At 46.1% G+C, this 18467-nt stretch overlaps 1 protein-coding gene across 5 annotated transcripts in view; it reads left to right on the top strand.

Moving 5' to 3' along the window:
- The window catches only part of DSCAM (DS cell adhesion molecule), a 695956-nt gene extending 677829 nt beyond the window's left edge, over positions 1 to 18127 (top strand). For 4 of the 5 annotated variants that reach the window (XM_008538164.2, XM_070598081.1, XM_070598080.1 and 1 more), the window contains 2 exons: positions 472 to 774; positions 17152 to 18127. In XM_008538164.2, coding sequence (XP_008536386.1) covers positions 472 to 774; positions 17152 to 17504 — 656 coding nt within the window. In that variant the 3' untranslated portion in view covers positions 17505 to 18127. The remainder of the gene's footprint in view (positions 1 to 471; positions 775 to 17151) is intronic. The other variant, XR_011534071.1, reaches the window with a different exon arrangement.
- The last annotated feature ends 340 nt before the right edge of the window (positions 18128 to 18467 follow it).

The raw sequence follows: 18467 nt of genomic DNA, 5'->3' as shown, positions 1-18467 counted from the left end.
TCTTCATTTCGAACCATCATCACAGCTTCTGAGGCCAGAGGAGCTGAACTGCAGAGCTCCAATCATTCATGCCAATTACAGAGTCTACAGTACAGATCGATTTGCAAGTCAGAGCAGGGAAGGGGGAAACACCGCAGCACATTTATACTGCATTCCCAATTATTTTCACTAAAAGCAGAATTTTTTAAAGGGGATGCATTACTGATTAGTGGAAATGTCCCAGGCTGGGGGCATCTAACTACAGTGATTCAGTTGAAACAAAGTTCCCTGAGCCCACTTTGCTGAGGTTTGTGAAGCTGACCTCACAGCAACAAAGGCAGCAACAAAGGCAGTCCTCCGGCAAAGACCCAGGACTCCTGTGGGCTGTCCAGTGATCTGGGAGAAATAGCCACCAGCCAGAGAGGGCCATCCAGTCAGTGCAAACTCACGGTGATAATTCACCTGTCTTGTTTTCTCTTTCACACGGCGTAGATCGAGCGCGAAGCAGCATGGTCTCCACAGAAAGTGCCTCCTCCACTTACGAAGAACTGGCCAGGGCCTATGAGCATGCCAAGATGGAAGAACAATTGAGGCACGCCAAGTTCACCATCACAGAGTGCTTCATATCGGACACATCATCTGAACAGTTGACGGCAGGGACAAATGAGTACACAGACAGTCTGACCTCCAGCACCCCTTCAGAATCGGGGATCTGCAGATTCACTGCATCTCCCCCCAAACCTCAGGATGGAGGACGCGTGATGAACATGGCGGTTCCAAAGGCACATCGGCCAGGTGAGAGAGGACCCATGTGGACCGTTGTCGAGGAAAGCTCGTCTTCCTCGTTCACACTCGTCTACGATGAAAGCCCTTCTTGGTGTTTAGACTGGCTGTTCTGTATATTGATTGCTGCATAATGAGCCACTCCAAAGTTTATTGCCTTAAAACAACAGCAATCATGTCTTTTGTTTATGAATCCGAAATCTAGTCAAGGCTTGGTGGGGAAAGCTCATCTCTGTTCCAGCAATGTCAGCTGGAGGGGCTCAGTTAAGGCTGGAGGACTCTCTTCGAAAATGTTCGCTCACCTGGTGAGTTGGTGCTGGCCGTGTCCTCCCTATAGAGGTTTCTTCACAAGGTGACTTGGGCTTCCTCATGTCATGGTGGCTCCATTCTAAGAGCCAGTGTCCCAAGAGACAGACAGTGGAAATTGCCAGTTTCTTAAGGTTGGGTCTAGAAAATTACATATCACTTCTGCCATATCTATTGTTCAAGCAGTGGCAGAGTCCAAGGAGCTCAGATTCAAGAGAAGGAAACCCCGCCCCCCCCCCCCCCCACCACCACTTGATGAGAGGAGTATCAAAATTATAGGGCTTATATTTTAAAACTGCTATGCTGAGGGCTTTCAAAAGGAGAGGGATCTCACCAATGAGCCAATGCTTGGAACTTGACTTCACTGAGTTACCCAAAGTGAGACTAACTGGCTATTGCTAGGTCAGCTGGTAGGTTGGTCTTTGCCTGAACATGTGAGAATGGTCTGGGTTCGTGTGTGGGTGCTGTCAACTCTGCAGGGCCTGGCAGATCATGTAAGTGAGTGAAGAGGCCAGGGTGTGGGGTAAAACGGAGTGATGCGGGCATGGGCAACTTAAGAATTCACCAACTGTCTAGAGGGAAAAGGCTCTAACAAGCTCCTGCCAATGGGTCCCAAGTGGAAATGGGGGCCTAGTATGAGGGAGTTCCTCAAGAAAAGCCAGAAATCTTGACTGTATGGAGAGTCACAGTTTTTTTAAGTGTTGGCTCTGATATTTGCAAATCGTTGTAGCGGACAAATAAAACGCATTTTTAGACTGAATTCAAATCACGGCAGCTAGTTGTAGTTCTCATCTGAAAAACCGCTTTTCCTTTTTCATCCTCAAATAGCTGCCTGTAGACTTTCCTTCACGGACTGGCTTATCTGTTCTTACGGGATCCAGTTTTATTTCTCTTTTTCCCATTTTCTGAACCACTATGCTAGTTCTATTTCAGACACTTATCTTCATTTTAAAATTATTGCAATTCCCTTGGGTTTTATGGCATAAGGCCCAGCTGAAATGAGCCTTATAAATGCATAAAAATATATAAAATAAGAAGTGCCTATCCAGCAACTAATCTTCCAGACTGAGTCAAGATTCATGCCAGCATACAATAAAGAATGATGGCTTCATTTATTTTCACTCTGTCTACGTCCTCCGGGAGAAGACAAACGGTTATTTGTGGGTGTTTTTATTTCAAGTATTTTTTGTTGTTGGCATCTATTTGCAAGGCAAATGCAGGAAAATGTAAGATAAATGCTGTGACTTTTTGTGGATGAGGAAGATAGGAGAGGAGAAAATGAACCTGTGGGCGTATTGTTTAGCGTTGATTGGCTTTAGTTGCCCCATCTGTAAAATGGGCGTAACTCTGGTGCCAACACATGGGGTTTGTGTAAGACGTATGGAGGTAAAGCAGAGGTTAGCAGAGAACGTGTCATCGACATTCATTGTTTCTGTTGTTGCCTTGTGATGCTGTCGTTAGAATTCCCACGGTGACTCCAATGGCAGTCTCCAGATGTCCTGTTGGCTGCGGTCTTCCTTCCCTCTTTTGTTCATTTTCCTGAAGTGGCCACTGACATCCTGGGGAGCATCCACCTCATTTATGTATCACCCAGGGAAGTACTTCATGCTTCCATCTAACATCCACAACCACAATCCCCCTAGCGTAGAAGGAGCTTCTGGATTAAATGATGGTCCTATTTGGGCAGACTTTGAACTAATTAAAGATTTGTGTCTTTTTGATGGCTTCTTGTTCATACTGTTGGATTAATATTGAAAAAAAGTTAAAACTTTTTTCATGACATTGTTGCCTGGATCCATCAGAGCAGTTGAAATATCGTAACTAAGTTGCTGTTGTTTCAATGTGCTATTGAGAATGAAATGATTGTATAACTTTAGATATGAAGACGTTTTTAAATTAATGGGAGTTCTAAAGTCCACAAACTTTGTTTTGTCCACTCTGGATGACTGTGTTATTATTGAACGTCTGATATGCTTTTAGGAAAATGTTTCATCCTTCTGGAAGCCTTTCTGTTGCTCCTTTACAATGCAACTAAATTCAACATTGGGCACAGAACCCGAGGTTGCAGTTTCTTCTCCTGCTGACTAGAGACTGTGTCAGAATTAGCAGTTCCCTGCGCTGTGTACCTGTGTTCCCTCATGGTTCTAGATGGTATCAGTCAGTGTGTGTCTCTGGGGAGTCTTTCAAACCTCTGAGTAGCTTTCTCCTCGCCATCAGTTCCTCTTCTTTTTTGATGATCTTTTTTTTTTTTTTTTTTCATTTATAATCCCAAGCTTTTCAACTCTCTACAAACCTGGATCAAGTTGAATGAACTTGGCCAGATCATGGCTGCAGAAACATAGGAAACATGTCTGTTGCCTTCGTATTTCTCTCCTAGTGTCTAGCAGATATCTGGCAGAACAGTGAGCGTTCAAGAAATACATTTAAATGACTTAATGATATTGAATATATACTCCTAACACTGTCTCACATATTGTAGGTGCTTAATAAATGTTATTGAATGAACGACTACATCATGGTTGTGATAATGACAAGACTAGCCAATTGGTTAAAATATTGCAATTATTAGAAATTATTAGTAAAACACAAGAGGACATTTAAGTCCACTCCATCTTCCAGCTTAACTTTAAACAAAGTGATTTATTTCCTATTCTTGCTCTAAACAAGTCAAAAGAAAATCTCTTCTACAGATAAGGAGGAGATCCCCAAGAAATGTGGAAGGCTCATACAAGAGGCAAACATCAGAGTCTAGCTTTCGATTTTTAATAATACCTGAATTTTGAATTTTCTGCATTGTGGGACTTGTATATTTCAAATAAAATGCCCAGTGTGTAATTGTTTTATTATGTTCCATAAGGGATGGCTATTTCTATCTTTTAAAACAAAAACAAACAAAACTCTCTGTTCCTCTGAGAAATAGCTGGAAAGTTCAACAGCTTCTCTTCCTCTCAGTCAGGGTAGCGTCAGTACTTTGGTTATAATACCTGTTCTTGGTTTCGGGTAGCATCTTGAGCCAGTTTCTGACATTCTTGGATTACTGCTTCTTTATTCATGATGTTTATCCGATGTAATCAAGAGATGCTACTGCATGAAGCTACTTAAATCTATTTAAAGCTTCAAATGTGCAGCGTCATGCAGCTGACCCCACTAGCAGCAGGGGAAGCGTTGGCCCCTTCAGATCTCTGCCCTTACCCTCTGGGGCCGCAGCCTTAAATGAACACACATCAGCCTGTGTCGTGATGAACACCGTTGTGGTTTTCCAGCTGGAAATGACCACTGCCTGCCGCCAACTTGTTGGTTCTCTGAATAACCAGTTATACGAAGCAGTTTTCGAGTTTTCATTTTTTGATCCATTCCTCCCATTCTTCATGCTCTCCTGGGTGTGTATTTAACCAAAAAGCTTGGAGAGTGAGAGGCAGGGCCCTTATCTGAAGGACAAGCCCACCTCTGCTCAAATCGTGCCCTCCTCCACTAAGGCTGGCCCTCTTGGTCTCTGTGTCATTTAGGTGCTGTTTTCCCCTCCGAAGGCTACATGGCTCTCATGTTGGCTCTTAAATCAAAATTAGACGCCAGAAATCTTCTCTGCCAAATAACCTCCTCTCCAGCCTCGCTCTTCCTGCATCATCTGAGAACTTGAGCTCTGCTCCTGGGTGGTCAACTGGCGCAGACTCCCGCCTCATGACCCAGGGCGTCACACTTCATTCCTCTCAGGGAGGGGTTCCCTCCTGCCCTTTCTCCTTTGGGTTGGGATGCTGGGGCCCCGTGCCTTGGGTTTGCATTCCTCCTCTTTTTCACATCATTCAAATTTAATTTAGAAATTTCTGTCATGAATGTTATTCCAAGAACTAGGGAAAGGGTCTCCTTTCAAGTACAAGTATCTTTGATGCCTACACATGCACGTGTGTGTGCACAGGCATGCACACACATGCAAATACATGCAGACACACAGGAATGCACCTGTACACACACACATGCATGCATACACACACAGGCATGCACCTGCACATGCACACATGCACACTGTTGGTGTTGCTCTGGCCTTCACCCTTCCAGAGATGGGCCTGCTCCTTCCCTCCCAGCCTCTCTGCTTCCATTTCTTCCTTCAGTGTGTGTTTTTTGAGTGCCTACTCAATAACTGGCCCTGCTTTAGGAGCTGGGGATACAGCAGTAGAGAATATCCACAAAGACCCCACCTTGAAGGAGCTCACATCCCTGGGGGCAGACAGACACTAATCAAGTAAACAAATCACATAGTTTCAGATCATGAGCAGTGCTGGGAAGAGAAGTAAGTAGGAGAAGGAGATAGTCTGGCAGGGGCGTTTTATGGAGAGGATGGTCAGGGAAGGAAGGCCTCTTGGAGACAATGAGACCTGAGTTGAAATCTAAATGATGGATGAGGCAGAGGAAGTCCAGCAGAGATCCTCAGGGGACAGTGATCCAGGCAGAGGGAAGAGCAAAGATAAAGGCAGGAGACAGGAATGACCTTGGCATTCACTACCCACAGCAGGAGTTTCCTCTGAGCTGCCAAACTTACAAACTTTCAGACAGTCCCATAGAATTTCAAGTTAGAAGGACCCTGGGGCCTTTATCAACACCTCCGTACATTGCTATTCAGGCTTGTTCTGGGTAGATCTAAATATTCAGAAGTGCTCATTCTGGCTCCCTGCTAGAAAACCCAAATCTCTCTGATGTACATTTGCATTTTTGTCTTCTTAAAGACTCTCTTGTAATTTTAGTCTGGTGTCCCTTGGACACATAAAGTGATGGTAGGACTTGTTCTGAAGGTTCCCAAGCTTGGAACTCTAAGTCTGCTTGTCTTTTGCACCCACCTCCTCCCACTCTTGCCACTGGTTATAGATGCCCAAGCCCCCTTTCTGAGTGTTATTACTGATTTATTGTAGCTGCTTCTGTTGTGTGCATCCTCTGCCTCCTGGACTTGGATTCTCTTGTTCAAATTGCTTTTGCTCTGACTTCTGAGCCCCTTAGACAGCTCACTGTTTGGCTTGATAGGCTTATTTGGGTTCAGGTCTAGTTGTTGGGGAGCCCACGGGAGGTAGAAGTTGAGGAGGAGGGCTGTGCCTGATAGACCTGCGATGGAGAGGCAAGAGGGCCACCTGTGTCCTACTGAGTGACCAGAAGGAAGCTTCTAGATTCCAGTGCTGCACATGACAAGCAAAAAGGCTCTCCACAGTGACTGAAATTTCACTGCGTTTCCAAAAAGGGTCTGTCAGGACACAAATATATTGCACCCATTTATTCAACCCATATTTATTGAACAGCTTCTCTGTAAAAAGATACTGCATGAGGTATTATCCTAAGACACGAAAATGTCAATGTATTAAATCAACACTTCCCACAGTCTCCTTAGTTTATCAGAACAGCATGTAGTGTCATAGACAGCAGGTACTGAAGACACAAGACAGATAAATGAGGAGATCCAAGAAACAAGGTGAAATCCAGCTTAGGAAGGCAGGCACCACCCCCTCCCACGCCCACAACCACACTCACGCACACAGACTACACACAGCCCAGTGAGATGTCATGATGAGCCAGGTCCAAGCTGAGGGTCCTGGGAATATAGAAAAACTAAGAAGAAGACAGCAAGAGCATAGTCTGTCAGTGTGGTTCTGTGTGGATACAACTGGCACCAAGTTCTAATGCATCCTATACCCAAAGTGGAGAAGCAACAAGCCATAAATTCTAGTTACATAGTCAACCCCCTCGTGTTGATATCGCTTGTGTGGCTTCCCATGGCTCTCAGGATAAAGACCTAGGAGGCTGTGAGAGGTCAGCCCCGTCTTCCTCACCAGTCATGACCTCCCCTCTCTGGGCTCCAACTCTCTGGCCTCCTAAACCCCACAAACAAATATTTCCTCTGCCTGGAATCCTCTCATTTCCAGTTTAGCTCAGTCCTTCTGTGGGATGACTCAAGATGCACAGGGTTGTTGAGATGGGTCTGCCAGCTTCATGGCTGAGCAGATACAAGCCCCCAATGGGAGCTCCTCCTCGGTGGTCCCCAGTGTGTGGGTCCCTGTGGGTCTCACGTGGGAGCTGGAGCTGTCTTTGAACCTCACAGACCCTTCCTCACTGAGTGCTCCAAAATCCTGCTAATGAGTTCTGGGTTTGCCTAAATGCTGGGGGACATTTTCCAATCCTGCTTTTCTTCAGAACTACTTTATTTCAGAAGAATCATGAACAGCAACAAACTCTAAGCCCCACTTTATACTTCAGTGTAGTTTTCAAAGTCCACCGGGGAGTGGGGGATCACAGTATCCATGAGCTCTTAAAAATGTATGAAGCCTCCGGAGTACAAGCCAAGAATGGTAATAGGATCCGTGTGCACGGACCTCTGCTATCAAGCGCACATTATTTATTTAGAGTTTTTCCTGGTTGCCGTTTGGGAGTGAAGATTCATTTTCCAGGAGAGGTTCGTTTACAAGTTTTCATTACCATACTGCAACATTAATGTTAAACTAAAAAGCGTTAGATCTCGTCTGCCTCCAGTGTGGGCGGGCTGCACGCTCCCCTTTGTAACTTGCTCTTTGATGCCATAGTATCATTGGAAGGCTGATCTGTGTGGTTTTTACTGAAATTGCTAGAACTCCAGGTAAGCATCCTTCACGTCTTATTTTTGCGCCAACATCCAGCTCCATCCAAGCACAGATAGCGAACCTCATTAGAAACTGATGAAAGTTCCTTTTCATGTGGCCCCGGAGGAGACTTAAGCCCCTAGGGACTCTGATTCACTTTCATCCTGTACGAATTTGTTGTGAAAGCATGTGTGTTTTCCCAGTTGCCGACTAGTAAAGTCGTACACAGGAAGGGGAGGAAGGCTATTGCATGTGCCTTGGAATTTTAGGTTCCCAGATATGCATTCATTGGCCCCTTACTTATCCCTAAATTCCTGAGACAGACGCGCTTAACCAGTCTTCGCAGGTGAGATAGTTCAGAGCATAAGAAAGAATCTTTTAGACTTAAAGGTGCCCTTGGAAATTATTGTGCCCCCTTCACTTGACTAAAGACAAGGGGTCACCAAAGTATGTAGAGAAAGAGGCAGGATTTCAACACAAAGCTCAGAACTCCTTGACTCATGCTCTTCCCATTGTTCTAAGCTCCCACCTCATCAGGTCAAGTCAGAGAAAGACCTTCTGACCACTGTTCTGTCCAGCCCATCCCTGACTTTCTCCCATGAAGAACTGAAGCTGTAACTCCTTGTGTGCTAGGGAGGCTGGGGAGCAGGATTCCTTATTATGGTTGAATTGAGTGTTTTTTCAAGTACAATTAAAGTAATAGAAGGATCCACTTGGAATCATGACCTTTGGCTATCTAAACTAAGATGTCTCAACAGTAGCACAATAAACACTTGAGACAAGATCATTCTTTGCAGTGGGGGCTGTCCTGTGTGTTGTAGGATGTTGAGCAGCATCCCTGGCCTCTGTCTGATAGAAGCTAGTAGCAACCAGCACCCCCCCCAATTGTGTTATCCAAAAAAGTTTTCAGATGTTGCCACATGCCCCCTGGGTGGGGGGAATCAACCTCAGTGAGGACCACTGATCTAAATGTTAGACCTTTCTCTTCTAGTGTGTGCGTGGCAAATGACAGAAACCGTAGTCTAAGAATAGATTCGTGGAATGCACATCCATTATAGATTTTCTGAATCGATTCATTCTTGTTCTGTTTCAGTATTGATTTTGCTATCCTTCTTCCAAAGCGAAAATGCATTCAAACTCTATGTGTGAGTCTGAATATATTGAGAAAGTTCAGGAAGTTTTGCTTTCCTGATAGGAAGGGGGAGTCTCCTGATTTTCTGCTAAGACAAGGCAGGTTTAAGTCAGGACCTTTCACACAGGAGGACTTGAAGGCCCCCTTGGTGGAGGATGGCAAGCTTTGAGCACGTATCTGCTGAGGGGTGTGGGACCGCCAGGGGGGCTCTGTGCTGGTTCAGGGCACCAGCAAGCAAAAAGGTTAGGGACAGAGGGAGAAATCGATGCTGACTTATTTAGTGTGAACTCTCAGAGATATTAGTGGCACCAAGGGTCCCCAGAGGGCAGTGACAGGAGGATGAGAAATGGAGCATTATGTTAAAGAATAAGGTGCAACATTGAAACAAAGCTAAATCGCCCTTCATCCCTCAAGGCGTGAGTCACAGCAGCGCCCGGGCTCCCGTGGTGGGGGTGAGGGGGGCAGCTTGTGGTGTGGGGGTCCACGGGTTGATGAGGCAAAGTGGGATAAATGCTCTGGTAATGTAGAGGCCCCATGGGGGTGTGGGCTGTCAATGCCAGGCAAGGGGACAGGCCATCCTGCTGTCCATGATCCACACCTATTCTCGTATGTCTGCCTCAGTGTTCTCGCCCTCCCCACTCCTCTTTGCTTCAGTCCATGTGATGTCTTCACTTGTTCCCTCTCCATCTGCTTTTCTCTATTTGTGGCTCTTTGTCGCTCATTTCATCTCTCCCTGGTTCTATGCCTCCATGTTGCTTCCCTCTGAGTGTGTGTGTGTGTCTATCTTTCTGATCTCCCTTCTTTCTCCCACTCTTTCTCTCTGTTTCTGTCTCTCCCCCATCCAGTTGCTCTCTCTCTCTCCTTCATCTCCATCCCCCCCCCTTCCTTTCCATCTCTCTCTCTCTTTCCCTCCCTCTCTATTTTCTGACTCTCTCCCCATCTCTCTGTCCGTATCTCTCTCTCTGTCTCTCTGTCTCTCTCTCTCTCAGCCCTCCTCCCTCCCACTTACCCCTGCCATACTCCATCCATCTCAGCCCAATCTGACCGCAGTCTGGTCCGGCACCTTGATCCCTAAATTTGGTTTCTCAGAGCTCTTTCTTCCCACAGTTGTCAGCCATCTTCAGCCCTTGCCCGCACTGCACATCTCTGACGCGAGGGCCATCAGCCTCGGGAGCAGGGCACAGTGGGTGACTGTTTATGACGTGCAAGTGCACAATTGAAAACCACAAAAATTTGTGGGCGGATGGGCCCCCAAAGGCCCAGACAGGACTCTTTTAGCCCACTGTCACCCTGTGTATTCATGCTGGGTTTGGGAAGGTAGCTAACTAGGTGTAGCTAACCAGGAAGGTGCTAGAAGTGTGGGCAGTTAGGTAAGCAGTGCAAAAGGAAGACATGGAAGGGAGCATCGTCCCCAGGTCCTTTCCCTCCAGCTTTCAGAATGTGAGCCAGGGTCCTCCTGTCAACCACTGTCCTTTTCTCCTACATCCCTCATCCTTCCCTGTTAGGGTGCTGCTTGTCCCCCCAATTTTCCTCCCATCTCTGTCTTTCTGTCACACACGCACATAGGCACACACACAGACACATACACATCACGCTTTCCCTGATGTCTAGGCCCTGCTTGTTGTGCTGCACTCACCTGTCTCCCCCTCCTGCACTCTCTGTTTTACTCCTTCTCCATGCCTTTTACTTCATGGGTGGAAGTTTCCGCACAAGAGAAACAAAACAAGAAAGAGAGAGAGAAAGAAAGTGGAAAGGAAAGCTGGAGGGAAGCAGAGAGGAGAAGTTAGATAACAGAGGATGTAAGTCCTTGCCGGAATACACCGCAGTGCCACTGTGACTGGTTTTCCTGGAAACAGCACTAAGATGTGGCTTGGGCTCTGCCAGCATTTGGTGTTCTGTTCATGGCAATGGTAGGTTGATGCACAAGGATGCCCAGGGGCGTGTGCACCTGACAGAGTGACTCTGGAGCTCAAAGCAAAAAATATCTTTAAACTTCTGCTAGGTCCCTGCTGCTTTCAGATGCATGGAAGAACTCCCGAGGGTCCTGGCTGATTCCATCAGGGTGTGTGTCTCCATGGAGCACGGAGAGGGCTGTGTGGCCGGGCGGATCAGCACGGGAGAACTGGACGGGGAGGAAGCAAGAAGGCCCACTCTTGCGGAGAAAGATGCCTTCCAAGAGGCTTCTGCTCCATGTTGGGGGAGAATCCAGGAAAGCCGCTTCCAACATATCCCTGAGGGGGTCTCTGAGTGCCAGCTGGGCAGACGTCTGCTTCCTGGGAGCAGGGGAACTGGGAGAAGAGACTCTGGGTTGGCCTGTGGAGAGAAGGAAGGACGGATGACAGGATAGCCCAGCGAGGGGCTACTATGAGCCCAGAGCACGGGTGGGGACACCCTAAACCGCTACCATGTTGGCTGCTGTCATTGATCGTTCAAGAGAAATCTCCTCCTTTCCTTGGTTGATGAAAGCAGAGACTATTCTCTGGGCAGAGGTGTTCATGTGAAGCCCCCCCAGCCCATTTCAGCTGAGAAGAAAGAACGTCTGTGTTAGTGTCCTATGGCTGCTGTAACAAATTACCACAAGTTACGTGGCTCAAAACAACAAAAATTTATTCTCTCACAGTTCTGGAGGCCAGGAGTCTGAAATGAAGGTGTCGGCAGGGCTGTTCCCGCTCTGGGAACTCTGGGGAAGGGCCCTCCCTGCCTCTTCTGGCTTCTGGTGGCTCCTGGCTTTCCTTGTTTGTGGCTGCATCAATCCCATCTCTGCCTCCTTCTTCACACGGCTTTCTCTCCTCTTCTCTGTGTCTCAGATCTTCCTCACCTTTCTCTTATAAGGACACACGTCACTGAATTTAGGGCCCACCTGAAATCCAGATGATCTCATCTCGAGATCTTAATTACATCTGCAAGGACCCCTTCTCCAAATAAGGTCGCATTCACAGATTCTGAGGGTTAGGACAAGGACACATCTTTCTAGGGATTGCTGATCAACCCAGTAAAGACAGAAACTAAGGTATAAGGAAGATTCCCTGCGCATCTCCCTGGCAGGTCTCCAGCTCATAACTTCAGCCCCTCTGAGAAGGGAGACGTCCGTCAGTAAAATTTTCATATACATTATCTAATTAAATCCTCACCACAACCCTATGTGGTAGATTCCGCTGTTATTCCCAATTTATGAATGTGGAAACTGAGCCTGGATTTAAACCAGTCATATTAAATGCAGTCACTTGCCATCCAGACTTCAATCTTAACTGCCACCATTAGAATCATTGTTCCGTTTCTCCCATATGAAACAGGCAGAGGGAGGCAGGGAGGTTAAGAAAGGCAGGGGTGCCCATATCCAGATTGTCACCAAAATTTCCCATTTCACTTCTCTCTCTCTCTGGAGTGATAGGTGCACAGGTTGAGTTGGTATCTGTAGGCATCTGAAGAACATAAAAGATGGACAGACGATTCGAGAATCCAGCTTCCCAGCTGGTACTTGGACTAAAATGTGGGGGGGCCATTTTAGTAGACATAAAGTACCTTTGATAAACAAAGCTCACCATCAGTTGCTCTGGTGCGTTCTTCTATATACGGGCATGAATTATTAAGAGAGCTCATTTGCAGCATTCACACAGCTGAAAGGGCTACTCCGGGTGCTAATTGGGAAACACACACTGTCAAAAGAGCTAATTAGAGCATCCTACAACTTAATCAAGCTTTGCCTGAAAAACTGGATCACTCGGAGACACTGGATATTCAGAGATACTTGGCAGACCCGCCATAAGCAAACACAAGAAGCCCTTGTGCATCAAGCTGCGGTGCTGAGCTGTTTCCATTATTAAGGATTTCCGGTTCTCGCCAGTCTTTTTCAGCTACCCTAACCCTCTTGATCGCTAAATCTGAAATGGGAGGCCCTGCGGGCAGGGGGCAGATATCATGGGCTTTGTCTTTTGATTTCGAACACATTTGGTCCATCCAATCTAGGACTGAGCATCCTGCAATCCAGCTGGGACCAAAAGGCTACTGCTTTTTAAGGATTTAATAAGCCCCCCTCATTCAGCGGGGAGTTGCCGGGATGGAGACTCATTCCCCAGTTTGTTACAACACGTTACAGATATGGCAAGTGTTCACGATTTGGTTGGGTCTCAGGAACAGCATGAGGCATTCTTGACCTACATTTTTAGATAACCCTGGAGACAAATGTCTTCCACATTTGCTCAAGTAGTTGAACAAAATGATAAAAAATAGTTTCAGTCATGTAAAGAAATAAAGGAGCAAATTAACATAATTTGCTTTTGGACTCAGGAATAAACACAGATAATCACTTTTAGGAAATTGGATATATAAAAATCCACAAATTTCAAAATGGGTAGAATAGGACATGTTGCTTCACGTGCAAAATGTTCTTCACACTGCAAAACAATTTTCAACTTTATTTTTTTATTACAGCTTTTAATGTTTTCATGATATTTGTTTGCAAATAATTAACTCCCCATAGAGAATGTGGAAGAATACATCTACTATCATAAATGAAGATAAATAATTTTAATATCATCATAAAAGGCATCAGGGACATAAGATTTCGTTTTTAAAAAGTAAATACTTTCGTTTTTCAGGAGTGAAGCTAATACGCATGGCAAGGTACACCTGCACCTTCACTATTAGGGTCTCTAATGGTGGACCCCATGGCAAGGTACACCTGCACCTTCACTATTAGGGTCTCTAATGGTGGACCTCATGCTATTGTTTTTTCTAAGCCAAAGTCCAAATACGTCAAGTTACCAAAACCTTGTTCACAAGAATGTCAAATTATGTAATTTCTTTCTCTAAGAGTGCTATGGCTGATTTGTTGTTAAGGCATTTATTATTGGGCTTTCCTTTGATCCAGCTCACTGTATAAAGCCAACATTGAATCAGAGTAGCTTTAATTTCAGTGAGCCAAATCCAAAATGTCTCTGGGGCCATTTTAGTGAAATACATGCTACAGCTCCTAATGAAATCATATAATGACTCACCATGGCTTCGTGGGATAAAGACATCCTGAGAAAGCCGAGGGGAAACACTAAGTGGACTCTTGCATCATAAATATCGAGTGACATGACAACATAATTCAAAGACACGATAATCAACTTGGTAAATTTCCCAAAAATAAGGTCATTGTCTCTCTTATCCTGGGGAAAAGTATCTCAAGAAAAGTAATAGCATTTTCAAAATTCTTATGTTCGTTTAAATTGTATAAAATGCATTTTTTGATGCCTGTTCTTGGTTTTATTTCTAGCTCTCTTATACCATTGGGCGGTCCTTTCCTCTTGTTTAATTGGTTTTCCCTTGCAGTGAGTGAACTTAAATTTTTGAAGGTTTGGGCCTTTAAGTCACTGTGTAAACACACAGAGCTCCCATTACTTTGTGAGCAGGTCAGAGCTAGGGGCAGCCCCGCTTCGTACAAGTGGTTCCTCCATCCCCCGCTCTGCACTCAGAGCCCAGAACCTCCACGGGGCTGGCTGAGGAAGACGTGATTGACAATAAGGAAAGCAGGGAATATTTTGAAGCAAAAGAAAGGAGAATTGTCAGTTATTTTAAATTCAGAAAGTTAAGGGATGAGTTATGCCTTTGATCTATTATTAAGATAAAAATGCCCACTAGACATCTCCTCTTGAGTGTCCCCCAATCACATCAAACTCAGCATGTCTGAAACCAAACCCAGTATCTATTTCTACCAAAATATGACCTTTCTCCTAGGCGTCTCTTCCCAGTGAATGGTCTCACTCTCTCCCCAGTTTCCTAAGCTTGGAAGCTGGAAGGAGTCATCCCTGTCTCCTCTTTCCCCTTCACCAGTGCCACCAGTCATCAGTTCTGAAGCTGTCTTCCTTGACATATCTTCCAGTTTCGTTCCCTCTTACTTCCCATTGCTGCCTTCTGAGCTCAGGCCACCATCATGGCTCCCTCCCCTGCTCATCCTCCTAACTGGGCTCCTGGCTCCAGGTCTGCATACTCCTATCCTTTTTCTAACTAGAGCTGCCTACCTGGTGTGCCATGAAGGAGTTACAGGTGAACCAAGCTGGAGAGCCCCTCAGGCCCTAAGATGGCCAGGAAGAGCCCCCTGAGTTCATCCCAGCATGCTGCGCAAATACCCCTTGTCTGCATGTGTCTTGAAGTGAGAACGGTGGGAAGCACCAGGCTAGAGAACGAGCACTGCCTATTCCAAAACTGTGGAAGTTCAGCTCCAGGCTTCAGTCCAGCTCAACCTGGGGAATGTTGGGTGCAAAGTGTATCTAGTGCCTGGGTCCTCATTGTGCTCATGCATTGCAGGGGACCAAAGAGATGTATCGAAGACTTGAACCAGGATCATGAAGATGGGATCAGAAAGTAGTCAAGAGGTATTTTGCAAGTAGAATTAACCCAGAGAAGAAGGTGTCAGAGAGGGCTCAAGGTTTCAAGCATTAAGGTCTCGGAGGAGGAGGATGACATGAAACAAGATTAGGCACACAGGAGAAATGGGGGTTAGGCTGGGAGTCAGAGATGACTTTCATGAACTGAGTTTGTAAATCATGGCATTTAAAATTCAGGATGGACGTTCATGTGGAAATGTCTAGCAAAACATCTGAAATTCAAGTGTAGGGCTCAGGAAAGAGAGCAAAATGGAAAAGATAGATGTGGGAACTACTCATAAAGAGGTGATGCAGCAGCTGAGCTCTCTGAGAGGGAGCTGAGCACAGGCCACTGGGAAAATCTTGTATAGAGGAATAATGGAGGACAAGGATCCAGCAAAGGAGAGTGACAAGTGGCAACAGAGACTTAGGAAGGGATCTGGCAGAACAAAGTGCCATGGAAACTGAGAGTTCTAAGAACAGAAAGATCAACAGCATCAAATGTTGTAGACCATGCAAGTAGGATGAGGACCAAGAAGAAACCAAGGAATGTGGCAATAAGAGGTCATAGCTGACCTTGAAAGAACAATTTCAGGGGGCAGGCCTGGTGGTATAGTGATTAAGTTCATGCACTCCACTTTGGTGGCCTGGAGTTCGTGGGTTCAGATCCCAGGTTCAGACCTACGCACTGCTTATCAAGCCATGCTGCGACAGGTGTCCAACATATAAAGTAGAGGAAGATGGGCACAGATGTTAGTTCAAGGCCAATCTTTCTCAGCAAAAAGAGTAGGATTGGAGGCAGATGTTAGATGTTAGCTCAGGGCTAATCTTCATCAAAAAAAAAACAAAAACAAAAGAAGAAACTATTTCAGTACTTAATGGTGACAGAAGCTGTGGCAGTTCAGATTTTCCAAGAAGAAGATGCTAAAATAGATTAGATATGCAAGGGATTTACTGGGGAAAGTCTTGCAAAGAATAGAGAGAGAGGGAGCAGGAGCAGGCAGGGAGAGTCCCCAGACCAAGATACAGATCTGACACCTGTGGGAGGAGAAAGGGAAGAAAGGACTGGACAGGAAGAACCTCAGACTGCCGCACACTGCTGAGGAGGCTGCAGCCAGGACGATGGGGAATCTCTGAGCCAAAGTTGCCTTTTAGAGAAATCCCACATTGGGTGGGAATGGCCATCAGGAGGATCCTGTCATGCTCAGGCAGTAGCTGGGAGCAGCCTGGAGGCCGGGTGGCCTCGGCATTCTGGCGGGTGCAGCTGGACCACCAGCCAATCTCTCTCCCGGCGGTAGGTTCTCTTGAAGGAGACCTGAAGGTGCATTTCCATAGCACCACAGAAACCAAAGTGAGTGGTCTCAAGAAGAAAGCAGAAATGCTAATATTGTGGTCCAAGCTGTTCTTGTTTTTGTACACAGCACTAACTGAAACAGAAGAGACACAACAGGTTTAGCAGGTAGGCAAAGCCTGGGAAGGAGGCCATATGCTCTGGGATTTTCACCAAGAGCAATTGTAGAAACCCAGACTCTAAGTGGCCAGCCAAGGTCACACAGTTTTGTGGAGTTGTTGAGACTAGGTTCAGCTCTTCCCTCCTCCTTCCTCAGCATCCCTGCCTCCCTCCTCAAACCTGGCACTCTGCTGGCACTTGCCATCACATCCGGGGCTCAGTCTATCACATTTTATACCTGATGTGCACTGCTGCCTTTGATGTCATTTTTCTTTCCGTTGTGGGGTTTTGGAGGACCTTGTCATCTCTTTTTCTCTGGTTAAAGTGTGACATTTAAGAGCAGAAGTTAACATGCTGTAGAGAAGCCAGCTCTTCCTGTGCCCAGGGGAGAGGTGTAAGACAATTCCACCTGCCTCTGTGTGAGTTCTGACCAGGGGTCTTGAAAAGCGTGCCCAGGAGCAGTGACGTGTCCATCTCCAAACCCTATGCATGCACGCAAAAGCCCTCAGCACCTGTTGACCGAATGAAGAAACCAGCTAACCCCTCTGTGTTTCTTTTCAGGTGACCTCATCCATTTGCCTCCATACCTTAGGATGGACTTTTTGTTAAACCGAAGCGGTCCAGGCACCAGCAGGGACCTGAGTTTAGGGCAAGCGTGCTTGGAACCTCAGAAAAGTCGGACCCTGAAGCGCCCCACGGTCCTCGAGCCAATCCCCATGGAGGCCTCCTCCTCCACGTCCTCCACGAGAGAGGGACAGCAGTGGCAGCAGGGGGCCGTGGCCACATTACCTCAGCGAGAGGGCGCAGAGCTGGGACAGGCAGCTAAGATGAGCAGCTCTCAAGAGTCCCTGCTTGACTCTCGGGGGCATTTGAAAGGAAACAACCCCTACGCGAAATCGTACACCCTGGTATAACAGACAGCATGACTGGACAGCCGTTGTAAATAGAATTTAAAAAATCCAATCAAAGCTACCTTTTTTTTACGGAATTCCGATATTTATAATTAAAGAAAATTGCCAAAATATATTAAAAAAAAAAAAAAAAGAGAAAATACTGAAACCACAGACAGTGCAAAGACTCTCCTGCTTTTTTTCTGTCTGAGTGTGAGCTCCATCTGCCTGGGCATCTGATTTTTTGGGAAAGAAGTCCAGTTTTATGATCTTCACAGGCTACTGCATTTTTACTGATTTTCTACAAAGTGCATGGGTGACTAATTCAACCTTCTGACTGGAAGTTCTATCACACAAGATTCAAGAAAGAAAACAGGAAAAAAAATTAACCCTCTTTGTGAATTTAAAAGGGACAATGATGTGAGGGCAGGGGAACTTTAGCCACATTCGCACACCTTTCTTTCCCATTAGAAACGGGGTCCCCAATCTGACCTTGTTCTGTTGTTCATTAGGACGAGTGCCATCAGTGAAGGGGGGGGGGGAATTGATCTGGTTTCCTTTTTTGTTTATTTTTTAATTTAACGAGACACTCTTTGCATTTTGTCTAAGCGAAATAAAAAAGAAAAGGTGGTCTGCCTTTATTTCGATGTCTGCTTCTCTTGCCTCCTACTGATTGCTGGGTCCTCCTTCCTATGGATGCTTGTGTTTGCAAATACCGGGGCTGAACCTAGAACCCAGCTGAATAAACCAGAGAGGATGCCAACACTCTGAACTTCTCGGGAACGGCTGGCAAGAGCACAGAAGGTGCAGCTGGTCTCAGCCATAACAAGGGGCTGGCCAGGTTTTCTAGGCTTCCCAAATGCTCACCTGGACCTCTGGCTAGATCAGGGGCCAGCAAAGCGTGGCCTTTAGGCCAAATTCAGCTCACTTCTGTTTTCATAAATAAAGTTTCATTGGAACACAGCCATGCGCCCCATTTGCATTTTG

This window comes from Equus przewalskii, chromosome 27 (assembly GCF_037783145.1).
Source record: "Equus przewalskii isolate Varuska chromosome 27, EquPr2, whole genome shotgun sequence".
NCBI lineage: Eukaryota > Metazoa > Chordata > Mammalia > Perissodactyla > Equidae > Equus > Equus przewalskii.
The sequence above is the reverse complement of the archived record's forward strand: the minus strand, read 5'-3'. Positions and strand labels throughout refer to the sequence as shown.